Source organism: Mastigoproctus giganteus, chromosome 10 (assembly GCF_048544385.1).
Source record: "Mastigoproctus giganteus isolate SK-2022 chromosome 10, ASM4854438v1, whole genome shotgun sequence".
Lineage (NCBI taxonomy): Eukaryota > Metazoa > Arthropoda > Arachnida > Uropygi > Thelyphonidae > Mastigoproctus > Mastigoproctus giganteus.
This window is the reverse complement of record NC_143584.1, coordinates 96,069,940-96,091,865: the sequence shown is the minus strand read 5'-3', so window position 1 is coordinate 96,091,865 and position 21,926 is coordinate 96,069,940. Positions and strand designations below refer to the sequence as shown.

Here is a 21,926-nt window from a genome sequence, read left to right as displayed (position 1 = left end):
TCTCACCAATTTTTTTCGTGCATTAAACAAAAGAGCTGGACTTGGAACACAGGCAGTTCGCAGGCCATAATGCTTCATAGTTCTAGTTGCCTTTGCGCTAATCTAAAATAATTCAATCCAATAAAAAAATAAGAGCCCAGCTTTAATCATGATTGTCGAGTACGTCAATTATTATTTGGCAGCTATATTTGTTTAATAACACCAACAATGTGGAGGGAAAGAGAGAAAGATTAACATGTGGACAGAGAAAAACTTGTCTCACTTTATATTCATCCATAGCAGTTTTTGCCCAACTTGTATGTTGGGCAAAAACTGCTAAGAATGAATATTGTTCGTAAGAAATTTTAAGCGGTGGTGAACCACGTCATAGGTTGAGAAATTCTGAGCTAGCTGCTTGCTCTATACAGCCTTTCTAAGGCATCTAACAAAGAATTCCTTTGAGACAGAACTTCCCAATCGTGGAGTTGAGATCTGTTTAGGGCATCGCGAAATCGGCTGAAATTTTTTTACCTTTCTCACCAAAGAGGTAGCACGACTTCATATCGACGTAAACGTAAAATAAGCTGGCAAAATCAGTACTGTATTTAATATTGTTAATCTGTGTGCTATACAACGGGAGGAGAAAGAGTCATTTCATTAATATAAAGGACCCCTTGTTTAAAAGGCAGTTTTCTTGTTAAGTGTGAGGCCTGAATACAAAGAACTTTCTAGTCGTGTCATTAAGTGGCTATCAAGATCACGATAAAACCATTGGAAATTGCCGTGTATCACAATATATTTCTGTGAATTGGTGCACAGAGGCCTTTTTCTCTGTGTGTGGTCGCTAAGTCGTCAGTTTAATTACTGAAGTCGCGAATTGTAAGTCTAATTTTCGGATTCGTGTTTGAAGTTAGGAGGCGCAGCTTTAAGCACTCAATCTTATCTACACTGGTGATGGCGACCAACTGCTCTCAGCTTTCACAAAGCTGACAGTTGGTTTAAATTCCAGCCTGGACGAATAAGCAACTACAAAGTTGGAGGATATGTCAGTGCTCAAGAGTCTTTGCGCCTGGGTAAAGCCAACTGCCCCCAAACTGAGACGGATAAAAAGAAAGTGAAAGAAACCAAGAGTTACGTTTCGCTTTAGCGAAATGAATAAGCTGATAACTTGCGCAATTTTAGCCCTGTTCATTTCAAAAGAATAATGATCATTTCCCGGAGAGCCCATTTCTGAGCAATTATAAAATAAAAATATGCCCTCCCCTTTATAAATATAAATCAGCAATCTCGCTGTTTATCTCAAGCACTTCAGTAAGCAGACACATTCTCATGAAAAACAGATAAAGGTGCATCAAGTTTTCGCCACAATACATTAAGCCCTACGCAAGGATAAGACGCTGAATGTCCGGTGATTATCTTAGTGCGATGTGACCCCAGTGATTGAGTTTCCTTTTAGAGTATGTACACTCCATCGGTAAAATATTATAAAACAAAAGGCTGTTGCCTTAAAGTACAAATTAAATAGAAAAGTTATCCTTTCTATTAAGAAATTAAAATAAGGAATAACTGGACAGTTATGTATTATTTTAATACTCGTATTTCATTACTTAGCAGCGAATTCAAAACCAGCTTGTCTTGAAGTGTTCTGTAATTGATTTGTTTCTTGTTTCAGGTATGGAACGTCGATGACCAAGGAAACAACTTAAATGCTGGGAAGATCCAGGTGACTGACACAGATTTAATTCTCTATCAGAAAGGCAAAACACCAGTTGTGTGGCCTCTCCGCAGCTTACGGCGGTATGGATTTGACTCTGAGCTGTTTTCTTTCGAATGTGGTCGAAGATGTCCGACAGGTCCCGGCATCTATGCCTTCAAGTGCAACCGCGCAGAGATTCTCTTCAACCTACTCCAGGAATCCCTGCAGAACTCGGCATCTACCAGCCAGGTTGCGTCAGGGGATGCTGCGGAGACCGTACTAGAAGATCAGGGTGGTACCGCAACTGATGGGAGCACCAACGCTCTCGTCGCGAGCGACACTGCCGACATAGAGGCAAATGGAATCGCTCAGTCGATCATCCAGTCTGATTCAGCAGGCACCAGTATCCAGCCAGACGTGTCTGCCTTGCCCAGTGTGCCGCAGGATACCGTGAGCTCCCCCACGAGTCCACTGTACACCGCCCTGAGTTCTAACAGAACTGCAATGCAAAGGCGGAATGCCGACTACGCATCTGCCCCGTTACCTCGTTGCTGCACCATAGGGACTTGCATCAAGGCCTCCAGTCTTCACTACATGAACGAGGATGTGTTTCGTCATGCCACATGCGGCACGTGCCGGAGTTGTTCGCTGAACATGTGCGTCGTCCAGCCGTACGTTAACTCTACTGTTATCGCCGAGAACATCAACCGATGCCACGACACGCCAGAGATGGGCAATGTACTGGACGCTGCAGGTCAGGTGAGGAAATGCGTCCACTGCTGTTGCAGCCTCATGCCATCTAGTCAGTTTCCGTGCTCAGCTGACAATTGCCCAGTGCACTGCAACAACTGTGTCGACCAGGTGACAAACTACGCCAGGGTGGATGACCTGCTGAAACAAGAACAGTCCATCAAGAAAATTTCCAACAGACATTTCTACATGAACGTGGCTCCGACTAAACCAAATGGCATTTCGAGGAGCAAAAGTGCGTCGTGGAGGTCCCTTCCTCACTGCAGCAAGTTCTCGTCGCACGCAAAGCAAGGACCAAGGCGTTCCGCCTCTCATTTTTACGCTAACGTGACGTGCCATGCAGAGAAAACCACCACAACCACCACCACCACTACGGATGACAGCTCGGCTCAGGAGACTGACCAACAAGTGAACTACATCATGTTGGACCTCGATCCTAATGCCGACTCAAGCACAACCGTTGTGTCGCCGTCGTCACCCACTAGCCGCCCAAGTGTGACGACGTCGCAGCCAAGTTCTCCAGTTAGGGCCCCCGAGGGCTACGCTACCATAGACTTCGACAGGACTGCTGCATTGTCCAACTCTGCGAATCCGTGCCTCTTTGATAACGACAGCGTTCGGAAAACACGGCATAACGGCAGTATATCGACAAGCACACCTACATCTTAAACTCCATGTGGTGGCTGGAAAGGAGAGTGACGCAGCCAAGTAGACTGAGAAATCCCGATAGTGTTCAGTCATTCACTAGACACAAGTTCATAGTGCTTTACAAGGCCCGTAGCAGAAGAATTTCCACCTTGAAGACTGTAGACATTTAGTTATATGATTATACATATATAGTTTATTGATAACAAATTGAGTCTTAGATTTCATAGCTGTTGCTTAGTGCGAAGAAATAGAATCTCATCTGTACAATTGTGAGAAAAAGATACATGTAAATATCTCATGGCCGACATAAAGTAATCTCCAACACTTTAGTCCATACTGCTCCCTAAAAATCTTTGGCCCACTGATTATGTCAACAAATTAATTCTTCTAACAACATCTGCCTCTCTTTAGACAAGAGAACCTTCACCCTACAGGGGGGCACAAACACGGACTCATTTAATTAAGTATTTCAGGTAACCATCTTTACATGCTCATTCACGATAAGCAGATATGCATAAATTAAAGAACCGCTTAAAATAAACTCAACACATGGAGCCCTCTTACAAGACATCCTTCACATTAAAATTCATATCTAGCTCATGCTGCCTCTCTGGCACCAATCAATGGTGGCTATCACAGATCTGCAACTGCTGTCCAGTCTGAATCTTGTACAGGCAATTACAATGAGTTATGAATGTCCATAGTTAATGTAAATGTGGTGAACTGTGGAGATGGAGGATAACAGAAAACGAACAGGCCAAATGACAGTTACACAACTCCGATTTGATTTCTCAACACTCCACACTTTTTTAAATCTCCGTTCCAGTCACAAATAGTGGTAATGAAACTGGTGCAAAGCACTCAGATTTACTTCTAAAAGACATATTCTTATTTTCATCTGTAGTGAAGAGTCAAGCTTCGTATTGACGAGCTTCTATAAGTTCTGCAAAAGAAATGATCGCGTTCTTTTTCATGTAACATGAAGATGTGCTTGTCGACAACTACTGTTACTTCAAAACAAAAAATAAATGAAGCAGCACGTTTCGCTCAAATGAACCTTCACCCCATTATGTCAAACAACAAGCTGAGTGAGCAGCGATGGCCTAACCAGAAATATGATAACTTAAGAGTTTGAAAATAAACACTAATGGACCAAAGACAATTCATCAAAAACCCAGTACAATGGCTTGAGTGCTGCTTTCTATTAACTGCGCAGAGCAGCGACTATTGCACGTGCTTCTTAAAATCTACGACGAAAACGCATCATCAAATTCCTTACAAAAAGAAGCAACAACACAAAATAACTGAAAAATTTGCCCAAAGGCAAATATTATTCTGACAAACAGATTATTTTATAAAGGAAACGAACGAAGAAAATTAAAGCATAAATAAAATATTGTATATAAAATTAAAAATAATGCAAACTACAAACCACGACAGCAAACAACAGCAAGGCTGGTAAATACGACTCTGTTCAGTGAGTAGATGTAGGTGAGTTCCTCCCATGAAAGACGAGCACTTTACCAGCAGTTATAAACATATTATGATATGTTTTTTTTATAAATACTATATTATAAAATATATCATTTAATAAACATAATAAAAACCTGGTTCCCTCCTTTTCTATACGACCCATATACTGTCCATTTTTCCACCAAAGCTGGAAAAATAAATAATTGATTTAATTAAAGTTTAAAATTAAGATCTGGAATACAAGTCTTGAAATATTTGCAGTTTCCCTGGATAAAAATCTGCCTGAAATAAAAAAAAAAATAATAACCGATTATCTCAGTTAAATATTTTGGTGGAGTGGATCTTTTTGATCTCACCTATGTTTTACTATTCCTGATAAGACAGTACAAGCACCCCCTCTTACAGACAGACACTAACACTAGCAAAGCAAAACAACATTTGTGCAACATTTCTAGTTTTAAGGGTAAAAGGTGAAGTCACCCAGAAAGGACTCGGTATGAATTTGACTGCTATCTGACACCGTACCGTTGTATTTATACAATTGCATAAATATTGTGGAGTTTGTTATCGATCACTAAAGGCAGTGATCGATAACACCACATCATCGATTATACATTTATTTTTCTTGCCAGTGACAAGAGATTAATGCCCAAAGCAAAGTAGAATCGGAAACGCCAGAGCAGGAAACCGAAAGAGGTAGGCAAGCGACTGCACTGAACAGAGATTCTAAAAATCCTTTATTAAATTCTAGAATTTTACGAGTGACATGGATACTATTAAGCGTTTTTACTAATGCGCACTTCCCTGGAGGAAAATGCATTGAACGTGGAAATATGGAAAGTAGTTGCGTTATAAAAGTTATTAGCAGATCGCGCTGTAGGTATTTAAACTCACTAGTACACCATTATTTCTGCTGTAGAACTACAACTTATAATCCCTTATTACCAAATCCAGTGCACAGAGTCAGTTGACATGGTACAGGGCCACCAAAGCTGGACCGAAGCATGCGTTTTCCACCACTAGGGGATTCCAGTCCACTCAAAGTGATGCTAACATTTTTCTTTGGAAGTCACAGCCATTATTGACTGAGTTTCATCATGGTGTGGAAATCAATAATAAAAGATGCGAAGGCCGCAAGGAATAACGTTCAGGCGTCAAGACTTTCGACTAAGGTTATCCTTCTGATCATCTTCCCACACCACTAAGTCTAAATCGAAAACTTTAAACCAGTTTCGAAGCGCGGTACAAAAAAAAAAAAAAAACGTTTTTCAGAAAGCGCGACAGAATAGAGAAAAAACTGGATTGAGCGAAAAGTGTAAGACAGCATTGATTCAAGTCAGAAATGCCCATTTTTTTTGTTGGGCTTCTACATTCTCAGCTGAGACGTAAATTTGTGTTCCCATTCTTAAAAAAATTGCAACACAACGTATTGTCGCATTTTTCTAATGAAAGTATATCCTTTTAACATTATCAACGTATAATGACTCAAAATTACAATTTCTGACTCGTATCGCTTTTCTCACTGGGGTTCGATGTCCAGTTTTTCAAATTAATTACTTTATCAGTGCTCGCATACAACTTACGCAAAGAGGACACATGTGGTACTCTTCTTTATGTGATAACTGAAACGAATAAAGTCTTTACTTACCTTCAAAACTTCGGAAAGTTTCTAGGTTGAGGCCACCCCAACAACAGTTTTGAAATTTGTAGGCTGTTGCCCGAAGCCACTTCAATAAATGTGCGATTCCAAAACTGGGTTGTTCGAATCGTGAGTTTTTTGAGATATGTTCTGCCACATCAGAATTACGCAAAGAATAAAATTTCGGGGAGGTGAAGGAACAACTGAGTGAGCAGAAAGGGTCGTGCAAAAGTGAATTCGTGGCAATAATTATAGTTAAATTAAATTATAGTTAAAAGTTATTAAATTGACATTTCAGGAATATATTCATTTATTAAATTAACCGAATTTGCCCATGTTCTGTAATTAAAAGAAATTAAAACATATAACTAACTTTTCTACAATTAATTGCTAATTAATTAATAATATATAAAAAAGTAATAATTTTCAATACACTGCATGTGGCTCAATAATACACACCAAACTTTCTGTAACGTACTTAATTTACTTCGTCGTGGATTTTAATAAAATGAAAAACAACATGGTAAGGGGTATTTTAATATTTATAGAATAAAGAAATAATTAGTCTTCGGTGTCAGTATGGTGCCACTCGTTTTGCGTGATCTGAGTTCACGTTCTGTTTTCCAGAACATGTTAGAAATTCATTGCAATGAAGATCAGCATACTGCACTGATTGAAACACTATTTGATGATGAAAAGCTCATTCGACGCGTTAGCAATAGAGATGTCATCGAGTCCATCGATGGCTGGAAGATTATACGGGTCAAGACGAGGGGTATTGAAGTCATATAATAGAATTAGTAACCATTTACGAAACTTATCGAGTTCCTGTAAATATTTATAACAACCGACGCCAAGACTGAATTTATGCTTTACTTATTTACACATGTCTCGGGTTAATATATTATATGATCTTTATTTGTAAGGTGCAAAAATACAGACAGGTACCCAGACTTTACAATACCCTTCACGGCACTAAGCTAGGGGTTATATTTCAAAGGATTTTCATAAAGCAACTATTTATAATGCTACATAACATAATTAAATAAAAGCAATTACAATAATTATTAAGTTTATAAAGAAAAGAACGAACGCGCCTGAACTGTAAAGCAAGGTATGAATCTTGTTAGGCACCTTTGCATATATGCGATGGCCCCATCATTTTCACAATGTCAGTCCACTGTAATATCTCGAATCCAAGTAGACAGATTCAGCATACTTCAAGCTTTTCATGGATGTACACAAAATACATCGAAATGCAAGAAAAATTGGATATCGAGAACATATCGGGGAGCGTTTGAATCTCTTGAATTGGTTCCTATCCCGCACCAGTCTTTTCCTCTTAGTCCCTTATATGACCTTATAAGGAATTCCTTCGCTATGAAAATGTGACGAGGTTCCATGAGCCATGGAATTGGCTCATCGATTGCAGTGCCGAGATGTCCTGCACCAATCTGTCCAGACCTACAGAAAAATACCAATTATCTGCTATTGTAAGTTGGTCAGAAATCATTCCAATGACTTTGTAATTATTGCAGCCAAAGATGTCACATCTTATTATTTATTAAAAAAAAAAAAATTATTTCGGCTTACTGGTATCGCATAACAAATCTTAAACAAGAAAAAATGTACCCAATGCTTCTGTGAAATGACCATTGTCGAACATAAACTTCATAAAAAATAGTTAAATATCAAAAATAACTAAACAACGCCTTTAGGATATACTCTTGAAAATTTACAGATACTTTGACGTTAATGTGTGAGACAGGTTTATTGAATTTATCCTTCCAAATAACATTAAAGTAAACGCAATTTTGCATTTCTTGCTTTGATGGAATGAAATGGACTGGCTGAAATAGGTTTTACCAGGGACTGCCCATCGATATGTGAATAAAAGGATGTTAAATAATAATAACAACAGTAACATGGAAAATTAACTTAACTGTATTATTTCTTAGAATACTAATATTCTTAGAATACTAATAGGAAATTCCTCACGCAACCAATTAATCTATCGATTAATATATTTGCAATGATTTAATAGCGATACATGCATTAAAAAAGATTAATGTATACTGAGCGGTCATTTTTTAGCTACACCTATCCTCTTCATGAAATGGAGCTCTACATTATCAGCAGCATGCGATATGAAGCAGTTCGTAGAGATTTGTATTGTCTTTGTTTGGGCAGCTCCTGGAGTTTCCCACATATCTGCTGTGGTGTCATTGAGAAGAACCTCTACTTTGACAAGCCACTCATGCTAGGAACATTTAGCAACCAGGGAGCGAGGGATCACTTGGAAGGCTGCTCCCTGGTTCCTATCTCTAGAGACGTAGAACCAAGCGAGATCTGCAATCTCTGACATGGCTACTTACTGTCAGGTATAGGCCAGGAGGTAGGCAAGCCGTAGCAAATATTGTTGAAAGGTGATTGTTGAAAGGTGGGTGAGGAGAAATAGCGAAGAGAAGGGCGAGTGTAAAGGTGATAACAAGGGAAGGGATGGGCTGATGACAACCTCTCCCCCCAAAGCATAAGCTAAAAGAGTGAATAGAAGACAAATATTAGAGAATAGCTGGATATTTTCATCCACACTGGGTCTGTAGAGAGCAGAGCCCTTATGAGCTCCCACACTAGTTCGAGGCCTGTCAGCTAGTTCTATTTGTGGAAGAGGAGGGGGGGGGATCAGAGATGGTTGAAACTATTGGAATCTTACTTCTCTGTACAGGATGTAGGGATCAGCAGGTGAACTCCCATGACATAGCATGAAAGGATCCACGCACCGTCAACCAAAAGATTCCCACATTGGCAAAGGCCTTTCCAGCGTCACCTGTTGGATAGATTACCCCTAGTATGCAGGGGTTAGTTGGTTGTTAATCCAGGAAGGTGCACAAACGCGGTTAGCAAGAAATATATCCGATAGCGGTAGTAACTTGCCTGCGTCAACAAGTATGATGGAATCCTGCTCCTGTGCGACAGAGAGCAGAGCTTGCCTCTGCTATCAGTAGTGTAACAATTCCAAGTGGCGTCAGAGATGAAATTTACGTCAGCAGGACGAGTTCATCCTTTCTCTGAGTTGGGGGAAGTTAACTATATCCCATCTCAGTACAATGGAAAAACCGAAGTCAAGTATGAGTACGAGTTGAATATGAGTGAATAAGTTCGGCTCAAGGGTCGTAAGCCTTGTGTTTAACGGTGAGTTAGTTGTGGTATCACAGTGATGTGTCTTCTAACTCGTTGTGCAAAGACTGTCTGCGTAGGTGGAAAAGGCTTTAAATTTGTTCAGGTTACAAATCAATGTGTTCTTATCCTGTGGTGTTGTTTGCTTATGACGAAAACTGAAATCTGAGAATCATGTAGACGGAGCATTCATGGAGAACATGCTCCCAATCTTCTTCTTCTGCTCCACATATATAGTTGGACGAGGTACCCAATCCAAGTGTTATTAACTTCTTATTAAATGAGCCACGACTAGTAGAAGAGACAGAAAGCCATATGTTAGTCGGGAGAGAACCAGGTCTCTGTTAAAAATGGGACCTGCGGAATAAAACTAGTGAATATAAATAAAATTAGTGATCACCTAATTTCTAGTTTCCATCGTTAGCTACACGGAGGCAAGCGAGATCTGCTGTCGAGTTATTTGGTTATCTGAGTTTGCTATGCATTCGCGAGTTCAATGTAAATTCTCGATTTATCACGTCTGGTATTTGTGTTTAGCTACGTTTGGATTCCTAAGTTCTCGAGGTTTCGAATTTTTTGAGATGTTGGGGGAATGTTGGTGTAAATTACTTCCAGGTCTAGAGGCAGCTTCGTTGCTAGAACCTGTAGGGCAATTGCTGAAAATGTACGGTTTGCTCTCGTGTTAGTGAGAAGTATGCTGCATTGCAATGCATCTAAATGGTGCTGGATAAATTTTCTTTCTACACGTTATCTGGCAGCGTATATGGCCACACGGTAAATATACAGTACTGTTGTATATTAAGTTGAGAGCCTTTAATTTGAGTCCCTGGTAATATCTTATGATATGGGCGAGCACGGCAAAGTAATTTTTGATCTTGGCTCTCAGGTACTGTACATGCATTGTAAAGAAGAGTTGTTCTTCAAGGCGTACTTGTAGTACTTGTGGGTGGTGGTAGTGTACCTCAATGCTTGGTGTTGTATTATGGTTCTAGAATGCCGTCGTGGATTTAAGCTCCCTCTAAGGAGCGTCATGCAGCTTTTTCCTTTTGATATGAAAACCCTGTTAGTATTGCACCAAGCCTGTAAGTTCAGCCAGTGCGTCCATAAATTTCCAATCAAAGTCATCAGGAGAGTTGTCTTGTATTAAAAGGACCAAAGTATCTGCATATGCGACGGTGGGTGCATCACTGAACGAACACTGTCGCAATTCATCCAGCAAATGTTCTAGCAAGTTGGTCCGGGATGGAACTTTAGAAATAGCCCGTGTTGATGCTGCGCAAAGGGGGTAAGAACAGGGATGGTATAGTTAGTGAATTAGTCTTGGATTACTTTATACATATAGCGATTCTGTAATGTGGAATTCAGTGCGAGAATGAGCAAGAAGAAAGATTTAAGTCGTACAAGTGTATGACTTAAATCTTTCGTCTCTCGGATTTATCGGGATATGTCCAGTAACCAAATAACATCAAGGCAACGAAGATCCTGTTCCTTGATACCAGAGGACAATGGAGGCTGACAAAGACTACCGAACAGTAACACAAAGGCTACAGTTAGTCAAAGAACACTAGTAACTAAAGGGACATGTTGTACTTTGTCACGGATGAGGTAATGAAGCCAACGACCAAACCAACACTGGACGTTTGAGGATTGGAAATCCATTGCCCGGTCTGATGAATCCCGGTTATAGTTCGTTCACGCTGATGGGAATATCAGAATATGGTGAATATATCAAAAGTCCATGGACATATCCTACCAAGTGTCAACAGTGCAGACTGTGTTGGTGGTATAATAGTGTGGTGAGTATTTTCGTGATGCTCACTGGACCGTTTGACACCAGTGGAGCCACGTTTGGATGCCACAGGTTATCTGGAAATTGTTTCCTGCTAGGCGCATCCCTTCATGGTCGCAGAATATCAGAATTATATAGAACTGTTCCAGGAACATGACAGTTAATTCAGCCAACTGTGTTAGTCTCCTCTCGGCAGCTCCATGCGCTGCTGGCTTTTTAAACTGTGAACAGATATAGCTCTTTGCGATGAAGTTTGGACTTTGTGTGATATTTCATTATATTTATTTTTTATGTATTTTGATTATCTTCAGTTTTTTTCATATACAGTATATTTGTTTTGGTTGTGTCAGTTTTACCCTCCCTGTAATTGGCCAAACAGGAGAGGGAGTATATCAGAGTGCTAAATTATGTGTAACTGACAGCGGGGTTGCCATAGGTTTGGCTGGGACCGCTTTAATTAATAAATAAAAAAAATCCTCTATCACCAGATCTTAATATCCAAATGAATACCCATGATGTGGAAAGAGTAGAGATCTACAACCATCCAATTTGCAGCAACTGTGGGAAGGAATTAAGTCAACATGAACCTGCATCACTGTGGCACCCTGGATTCGATAACTTGACCACCTTCAGTCGTCAAAATAGCTTAGAACAGCTCGTTTAGGCTGGTTTGAGAGCGAAATGGATCCTACTCGCTATTAGGTAAGTATAGCCTAATAAAGTTCACTTACAATATCATTATTACCGTAATGTATTAGTGTGCATTAATAATGATATGATTAGAGACAGAATTTTATAATCAGAAATAGAATTTTATAATTCAGAGAGAAAAACATGCGCATTGGAATCTTTTGCACCCTCCTCCCTCCACCAGAAAAAGTGACCGGCTGATGGACGCTTGTTGAAAAACGTTTTACGAGGAGCGTATTATTACTTATTAATAAGATTATTTCAGTTATTACTATTTGTACTCATGGAAATCAATGATTTGAATTGATTTATTATTCTTCGTTCTGGAAAAAGTCTTTGTTCAATACAATTATATATTTCCTGGCCACTTTATTAGAACCATCAGTAATGTCGAATCGCTGCTCCCAGGCTTGGAGCCAACAAAGTGCTTAAAACTAACACGAGCAATTTTGGACCATTCATGTAACAAAACTCAATTCCTGGAGTGATGGACAGAGGATTGTTCTAATGAGTACGCCTTTCCGGATCCCAAGTCCACAAATGTTAAATAGGACTGAGATCCAGGATATTGGCGTGCTGCCTGAAGTCTCCCTCGTGTTGTTAAAACCACTCTTAAACATTTTAGTCACATTCTCATCCTGAAAGTATTCCTTTTCAGAGAGGTTTCTTCGCTGGTAGCACAGTGGTTATAATCACCATCCTCCACAAGCCGGGTGGAAAAAAGCAGAGTTCGAATCCTGCCAATGACGTGAGGAATTTTTTTTACTCTGTAGCTGAGGGTTACACACTCACAGTTTATGGATATGACACACATGAGTAGATGAGACAATTCTCCAGTGGTGCTAATATGATTGTGTGTGTGTGTGTGTGTGTGTGTGTGTGTGTGTGTGTGTGTGTGTGTGTGTGTGTGTGTGTGTGTGTGTGTGTGTGTGTGTGTGTTCAGAGAGTAAGCATGCAACGCTGCAACGTGTACCTGATTCTTAGTGGCGTTGAACTGTTTTCGTGGTGGACTAGTCCCACTAGAGGATATTGTGAACGCCAGTACATCTTCGCAACGTTTAGAGCATATATTGACATCTTTTCCAGCTTCCTATGCTCCCCGTACACCACAGACTGGTTCCATTGCCTCATGAATGCTGAAAAGCATAATCATTTGGGACTTATCGGGCCACGTGACTTTTCTCCAATCCTCCTGCGTCTATCCTTTGTGTTCCTGGCACCAACGCAGCCGTACATTTCGATTGGAGTGCAAGAACGCTGGCTTCTTACTCCTGCATTCTTCTTAGGGGATCTTTGTATGGTGTGAGTACTAATTCTTCGTGATGGTCCCACATTAATATGCAGAGTGTAATTGTTCTGTCGTTTTGACTATGATTACTCTTGAAATCTTCATATTTTCTTAATGCTCCACCCCCACCCCTTGAGGGGTTCTGCTCTCTCCTCGTGCAGTAACTTATGAAAATTTATAGCAATGGATGTGTCTCAACAACAACAAAAAAAAAAACTGGCATTCTTGCTATACTGAACTGATGTAAATTCTCCAGATAGTCCCTCGATGTTACTGTTGATACGCAAATGTGAAGGTACTTAAAAAATAATAAAGATTATTAAGCTTTAAACATCTACAATACCAATCGGTCAGTGGGACAGAATCCATAGATTACTTTTGGATATCGTAGTCTCGACGCAGATTTCAAATGCATCGACATAATCCGAATATGTCCAGCACAAAAGTAAAAAAATTTCCAGTGTTAGGTTTAATGAAATGGATAATTTGAAAGGCTTCCCTGAAAATTTACTCAATATGTTTATCAAAAGTACGGGTATTATCAAAATAATTTTTGCTAGCGATTGTTTTCGATTCCAATGAAATAAAGCCAATATAATGACAAGCTTAGCAAGTGTTTTTTATGTACGCAAACCTTTCTCCAAACTATAATGTTGAAAAACAATGAAGTTGAATTAAACTAAATTAAGATTGCGCTTATTTTTGAATAAGATAACAGAAAAGAAGCGCACAACTTGTATTAGTTTCTCTAAAGATCTATTATAAGTGACGAGCCAGTTGGTTGAGATATGTATGGACTACTTAAGTAGTGTTTTGGCTTGATAATTTATTTTCAATGATACGGCTACAGAGGTTGTTGTCTTCTTCTTCTTTCCAAATCTGTTTCGAAGATTTCACTTCCCACATCGCTAAATTGGAATAACTTCACTTAACTTCATTAAGCCTTTTCACTTGGAATTACAAAAGTGAACAAACCAGGAACTATAAGACCGACAGTTTCGCACAATCCTTCCTCGTTTGCTGGTTTATCATCCTTTTTGCTCGATATCATTTCCCCACTAATGAGGTTTTCTGCATGCACAGTTATTAATACTTCCGAGAGGCAGTCAAGCATCGCTAATGCTCTTTTACAGGACGGCGACAATCTTCCTGTCGTAACTTCTTATGATGTGGTGCCCTTATACGCTAATGTCGATGTCGATTAAAGCGTATCACAATTACGCGGCTTATTAATGCAAGATTCTGCCCTCAAGGAACGGACAAAATTAACCCCAGTCGACATCATCAAATTAGTTTATTTTTTTATCGATAGCAAAATGTTTTCGACAAGGTACACACCTACTTATCGATAAACTCGTTGTCTTTCGTGGATTTGGAAGTGTCAGCTCACCTACCTGGGATTGATCTGTCCTCTTTCGAATAACAAATAGTCACATTTCACTAAAGTGACAAGACTAGATCCTTAGTATTCCAACAGTTTGTGAATATTTGAATATTCACAAACAATAGAGGCAAAATTCTATATTTTTCTTATTTTTCAATTCACTTGTATTGAAGTTCAGGGGAATTACTACTGAGCAATGCTCCAGTTTCAGCAAATCCATAATTTGATACATCTTCCTTCTTTCTGTTACAGCAGCAGCACAAACGAAAAACATAGTGGGATCAAAATTAGTACGATTCAATTTGAGATATGTAGGAACATGATAAATCATGAATCATTGAAATTAATTATTGGAAGTACCTTAGGTAGATAATTTATTGAACACCCCTCGTTTCACTACTTTCATCTTATTTTTCTTGTATATTTAACAGTTATAAAGCGTTGATTAAAGTAAACACAAAATATGACTTTTCTCTTGTGAAGTTTTTGCCACTGGAGCACAGAAAAAGAGATTTGGAGGGCGAAAGCTACAAAAGATTAGATTTGGCTTTGTTGTCACTTAACAGAGACGAATTCAAAGTGTTTAAATGCCAAAATCATTAAATCTGAGCGCAAGGAAACCTGTTCAAAGGAAGTTCCTTATTCTGGATCAAAAAAACCTTATCTGACTACTCCTATATAATTTTCGCAGCAAAGATAGATTTTTACATCATTAATCAGTATTGAAGGACGCTGTCAATTGAAAATTTTCGCCTAGGGCGCTAAGAAAGCTTCGGCCGACCCTACTTTTCGTAAGTGACTATGTCCTGTTAATGTAATTGATAGTTTCATAACACAAACCAAAACGTAATAGTTTTTATCATTTAAGGCAACCTACCTCTAACAAAACACTATTTTTGAATTGTGTTTCGTTTATTTATATCCAAAGTTAATACCTCCATTGGGTACGCACACCCTAACATATAACTATTAATAATGAAAATAAATTAGGAAATGTATGCATTGCTCGATTATCAAAAGTCGTACTTAAAATCCTCAGTACTGTAGGCAAGAAGTGTTAATCAAAACATCACCACGTGATGTTCACGGCGTGTTGGTTAGCTGTGAAGAGATCTGTACAGCAGTTCTTTTTTGGGTAGGAGGAGAAGGAATAATACTCACGGAAATGGGTTAACCTACTGACATGACTTTGGCATCTTCCATACAAAGATCTCGAAAAAATATTCTAAAAAAAAAAACCTGAAATTTTAAAAAGGATCGGAGCTCTTCCAAATATATCGCAATATTTCTGTAGGGAGGGGACATGGGATTATAGAATCAAAATTATATCTGAAACATCCCCACGGAGACCAACAAAACATACGCAGAAAATTCGGCTTCGATTCGACTTTTTCTCCTCGACTGATGCTGGAACATCCAAACCAATATAGATTTCTACAGTAGGGGAGGACTGCGGAATTGGAACTGATCCTAAAAATCGTCCCTGGGACAAACAGAACGAGAAGTGTGTGTGTGTGTGTGTGTGTGTGTGTGTGTGTGTGTGTGTGTGTGTGTGTGTGTGTGGCAAAGTACTGAATTCCGAGTTACCTCTTTAACCCGTATGCAATATAATGTTATTGATTTCAGCTGAAAAAAAACAGAAAAAAGAACTGCAATATTTTGCAGAGAACAGTTTGATTTAACAGTGTAAGCCTTCTAAACTTACAAGTATTAAATTTTTTATATAGGATAGAAACCGGAAGATATCATTATTATATTTTTATGCTTAAATTAGATATACATATACCTGTTTATAAAATTACACAGAAAGCATTTAGATTCCGCGAAAGAAAACAACCGAACAAAGAACTGAAGAGGGAATTTAAAATACAATAATAAAAAAGGAATGTAGAGGATTAAGTAGCGAACAAAGCAGAAGTTATAAAATCACTTTATAAAACTATTAGGCCAACTAGGTACAGCGCTTAGAAATAGGTATTAGCCGATAAGTAAAAATTCTAGTATGCTAAAATATCAGCGGTTACATAAAACGGGTTGCATGAAAGGACTCTTAAGGGAGTGGCTTTAGAACAGGTGACTTGTCATACACTTCAAACGGGGAAGCTTGGGTACAGCGTAAGAAGTAAACACGAGAAAAGAGTTTTAGTAAAGAAAAACAGTTGAATACTGTACTCGTAAAACTGTAGGTTTAGACGAATAAGAAAGGGCAGTCAATTGTTCAATGAGAACTGTAATAATGACAATTCTCATTGAACAGTTTGTAAGGAGGAATAAGGATTTATGACTTGTGATGTTTAAAAGAGAATTATATATGTAATCCACCACGCGAAATGGAGAAGTGTGGAATGGAATGGAATCTGATTTTGAAGATTGAAGATATAGTTTTAAAAGTGTGCCTAGGGGGTAGGCTCGAGTAAAGAAAAGAAATGGAATGTAGTTTAATAGTGAATGGTAGGGTTAATAACATAAGGTAGTAGTTTAACAGCAGTTATTAATAGTGAAAAATTGATGCGATATAACAGGGACGAAGGTGGGAAATAATGCAATGGAGAATTTTTTAAATAAAAATGATGGCAAGAGGCGAACGTAGCATTCCACCGACGAACTGTAGCCCGTTGCTTATGATGAATCCTGGAATATGAGAATTGAAATTGTTCAGGCGCTCAGCTTTATTAACCAGAATATTTGGAAGTGAAAAATTAAGTCTGTGGAGGACAGATTTCTATTATATGAGATGGTCCAGATGCTGGGATGAAAGCCATACAGAGAGCCGCTGATCTTCAAAATAAAAAACAGCTATGGTAATTTCACTAGACTTCTGGACCGGCTAGATAGAAAAGTTTTCCCGCATTATATGGAAGAGGGTGTTTGCAGAGAAAAGACACCGTGGAAAAAGGGAAGTGTAAGGCTCAGAGTAGCCTGGTGTAAGAACTGAGATAATTACAGAAGATAATGCATGATAAATGTTTTAATGTATTAAAAGGCGAATATTATTGATTGGTTTCCTGGATCTTTTAGATTGCAGTTAACATGAAAAATACAGGTTGGTATACGAATAAGAGAAAATATATGAGAGAGAAAGAAAATAGAAAGGTTTAACCATATGAATAGGTAAAAAATCAGAAGGCAAAAAAAAGTACTGAAAATAAATATCAAAGTAAGAACATAAATGTTGTTGTTAAGGGTAATTGGAATAAACAGCTTCAATATTAAGATTGAATAAAGAAGGTAACTGAGTGGAAGGGATTGAATTGACTGATAGAAAATAAGAGGTATGATATTATCTCAATCCTGAGAAGTCAGAAATCATGGTCTTCTCGTTAAAGCAACAGCCAAAAAAAATCTATCCAGCCCTCAGTAGAGTCTCCATCCCGCTTGTCCAACATCACATTGATGTAGGAATCAGATTCAACCCAAAGCTTCTTTTTTGTCAGCATGTAGTTATACTCCTCACAAAAGCCGCCAGACTGAGATGGATACGCAAGCAACATCTGAACCATGTAACAGACAAATCCACCATGGCGAGACACATTTCAACAATAGTGTATCCGCCACTTCTCTATGCTGCAGAGATTTGGGCATCTGCATCTCCCTCTACCACTAAACCAGTTTTCTCATCTGAGTATTGGCTTCTTAAGTGGGCGTGTCACATGCCACAAGCTTAGCCTGCCTCACCAGCTCCGGACCATCGCTTTGGCCAACGCACTTAACATCCCAAAGCTCAGTTTGGTCATTAATGAAAGGAGCCTCGTCACAACAGTCAAACTCATGACGGGTCTCATCTTCTTCCCCTCCTTCTGGGAAAACTGTGCATGGAGGATCCCAGTGGCACGTCTACGAGCAATTCCCCATCTATTCCCTCTGCAAAGACGCATTCATCTGTCGGACCCGTTCCTCAGCAGATGCTATCTCGAGTCCAGGACTTAGATGTCGACTTAAACGAGTTCTGTCAAGATCGACAATATCGGAAAAGAATACTCAGTGGGGTGGCCAAGGCTACTACTACTATTATAATCTGAGTCTTGAGTAATGTATATTCTTAACCCAACCATGTACATATTTATGTACTTCAATGTATATCCTTATAGTATGTATTTTGAAACAAATGGTTGTACACTCACTTAATGTTCTATATATGTAGTATACGCAAATCATTTCTCCATTTTCCTGTACGTTATTTCACTTATTTATTATTCTATTATTTATTTATGTATTTGTGGCTTATGGCTCCTGGCCACTGTGCCGTGACGGGCTGTTGCAACTATTATTATGCAAATTATCATTCTAAACATTGCAATAAAGATTCTTCTTATTAAGTAGCGTAAATTAAAAAGAAAAAAAACGAATTGCAGAAGTATAGTTTTAAATTTATTTAGAAGGAAGTCTATTGGTTAGAGAACATTTTTATATCGGCAAGATTTAGTGTTATAGGAATTGGATTTTTTGTTGACGAAATACTGTAATGATAATCGTGTTTCTCGGGAATTGTAGGTAGTTTAAAAACGAAGCATCATGAAAGTTTGAGTATTAGGTACTAATGTTATAGGTTTTAAAATTCAGCATCGTTGATTAAGCCACAGGTTTATAATATTGAAGATTGTTTATATATTTATAAAATTCATGCACTGAGAAAATTTTAAATGAATAAAAGAAGTGAATAGCGATCGGAAATTTAAATTGATTTTTTATTAGAAATGGTTCTCCTTATGTAAAAAGCCTCGTTGCATAATAAATGTTTGTTATTCCGTGTGTCATATAATCTGTCTAAAAATATCTTACTCTCGATGTCCATTCACATCACGTGCTCTAATTATGTTGGTGCATATCGTGGTGTTTTCGCGATAAATTCAGTAACTGTATAATCGGGATTTCATGTAAAAATTAAAGATAAATTATTTCTTACCAGATTAATTTCGTCTTATATTAATAAGGAATAACCATTTTATGAAAATATAACGAGCATTGCATTTACTTACACTGTAGCCAAGGGGCAAATATGTTAATTTCAATTAACATACATTTTAAAAACACCGCGATTTGACCAGAAAAGAAAATTTGAATAAGAAATATCCATCTGCGCCTCGTTATAGCACATACACGATCACTCTCAACAGAAAATGCCAAGCTGACGGATATGAACTACACACTAGACAGAAACCAAATATCAAAATAAAATCGAAACATTGCGATCAACGTTGACCACTCCTCGTATTTGGATGCTCAACAAGTTCTAAGAACGGAGACCAAATTCTATGTTTTTTTTTATTACTGTATTCCCCACGAAATTCAATACACTTATATTTAATCTGCAAAGAGTTTAATCGTTCAAAAAAGTTCTTCAGGTTGCTTCAGCTGCTTATAGCGCTTCATCTTTAAACTGAATTTCATGAAGAAAGATGAGACTTGAGGTATCTGAACAAATAATAGTCGCTTGGGACTAGTATGTGAAAGAGTAAAACTAAAACTCAGTTTAAAAAACCTTTCAATTCAGCTACTATTACTGCAGTTTTCTCCTGGAATCCTTTATACTTCTTGTCGGAATTCCTGCGGAACACAGAGAAACGCTGCCTTAGAGCAGAGGTTCTTAACCTTTTTGTACAGCCACTTCCCTTCCAATTTTATCTCGACACCTCCCAATTTTGAAACTTTTAAATGATATTAACGAGGTCAGAAATTTCAGTTTTGGTACGCTTTCTCACCGTCTCTAGGGAGATGACCTCCCTGGTTAAGAAGCCTTGCCTTAGAGCAGTGGAATTAAAACGTTGTCGTGAAGCACAGCACAATTCAGCTGTCACTGCTTGATCACGTTGATTTTCAGGAATGCCTTATCACAGTGATTTCAATGAATGCTCTACTCGCGTTATTGTAGCAGTAGTACCGGGAATACTCCATTTCAAGCACTTTCAGGATTTTGCAACTACAAATAACTTCAAGTTCAATATCCTTGAAGAGAACATTATGAAAAATAATTATTATTATCCCGCTAATAATAATTCGTATCGGGTAGAATCCCATCGATGGGGACCCATCCTCACAGATGGTGGATATGTTCATCGGCTCTCTTATTGCAGCCAATAATTATAATAATAATAACTTAATCTTCAATTGTAACAGTAGGAATTGTAATAAGTCACAGGAACTGATTCTTAAATGCATAATATATTAAACACGTCACCGTCTAATTTGAAAATTAAGTAATTTTGGTGATATCAATGGACATTGTGAATTTTAAACGTCGGTTCTTCTGTAGGAAATCAACTGCTGTTTACAAATGACGAAGACGTCCACTCCTCATTGCAGTGTGTAAAGCTGAACTAATATCAGCAAGAATAAATTCGCATATTTTATACATAAACATCTGCACAAGGAATGTCGAAACACTTAACCTTCCACATAAAGAAACTAAGTGGCAATAACGTTTTTTCTTTATGAAATGGAGAATTTTCGTATGGTTAAAAAACCACAATCACTAATTTTTAAGATCCAAGCCAAGGAAATTCCACTTAGAAAACATGAAATTCATTACGTTTTAAAATCTTTCCACTTGTGACTTCTACAAATGAAAAACAAATTACTGAGACACAGAAGTATTCCGTTATTCAACTTTTCTCAGCTAAGAAAGACATCCGCCTAGTGCCGCTCCTAGAATCGAAGTTTTCCTGGATTCCCCTTCCCCAGGACTAATAAATTCTTGCTTGATCTGCAAGGATAAGTGCTAAACACTAATATCTATTAGGTATAACACTATCGTTAAATCTCTTTATCTTATATATTATTTTACTGTATTTCCTCATTTTAATTTGTTTTTCAAAATACGTTTTAGTATTAGGTTTTTTTTTTTTAGTTAAAGGATATTTCATTTTTTAACGTCAACCCCTGCCTTGACGAACTATTGAAACGTGCAATATACTACATGTACATCATTTATCCATCTACGCTACAATAAATATCCCCCCCTCTCTCTCTCTCTCTCTCTAAAAAATATAATAAAAATTATTCCCATACATGTGTAAAACTATAATGAAAAGGAGATTAAAAGTGGTCATCTGAATTTTAAAGTTTCAGAAATTTTAATTAAGTTTTAGTTCGCTTCCATAAACACTGTATCCGGTGCGCTCTACAAAAAACTGTTAATTTTATCCTCTGACAATCCACCGGAATCGGCATTCCGTGCGCTTAGATCAATTTAACGAAATAATTCTGACGTCACGGATGAGAGGGCGTGGACAGATGAATAACTGTCCCCTTCCATGGAGGACATTCGTCACCTGTATCCACACCGACTATTACAGACAGATCAAACGCCAGCGAGATAACAAATAGGTTCAAGTTTCGTTTGCGCTAATACAGGTGCATGTGCAACTACTGTACCTCCGGATAGAGCACTACGTAAGTAAACGTAGTAGGGACCTA

General features: G+C 38.2%; 1 protein-coding gene across 1 annotated transcript in view; it reads left to right on the top strand.

Moving 5' to 3' along the window:
* The window catches only part of LOC150079174 (uncharacterized), a 64,086-nt gene extending 60,189 nt beyond the window's left edge, over window positions 1-3,897 (top strand). Inside the window, exon 3 of the mRNA XM_090382394.1 lies at window positions 1,652-3,897. Coding sequence (XP_090238520.1) covers window positions 1,652-3,094 — 1,443 coding nt within the window. The 3' untranslated portion in view covers window positions 3,095-3,897. The remainder of the gene's footprint in view (window positions 1-1,651) is intronic.
* Window positions 3,898-21,926: the final 18,029 nt, after the last annotated feature.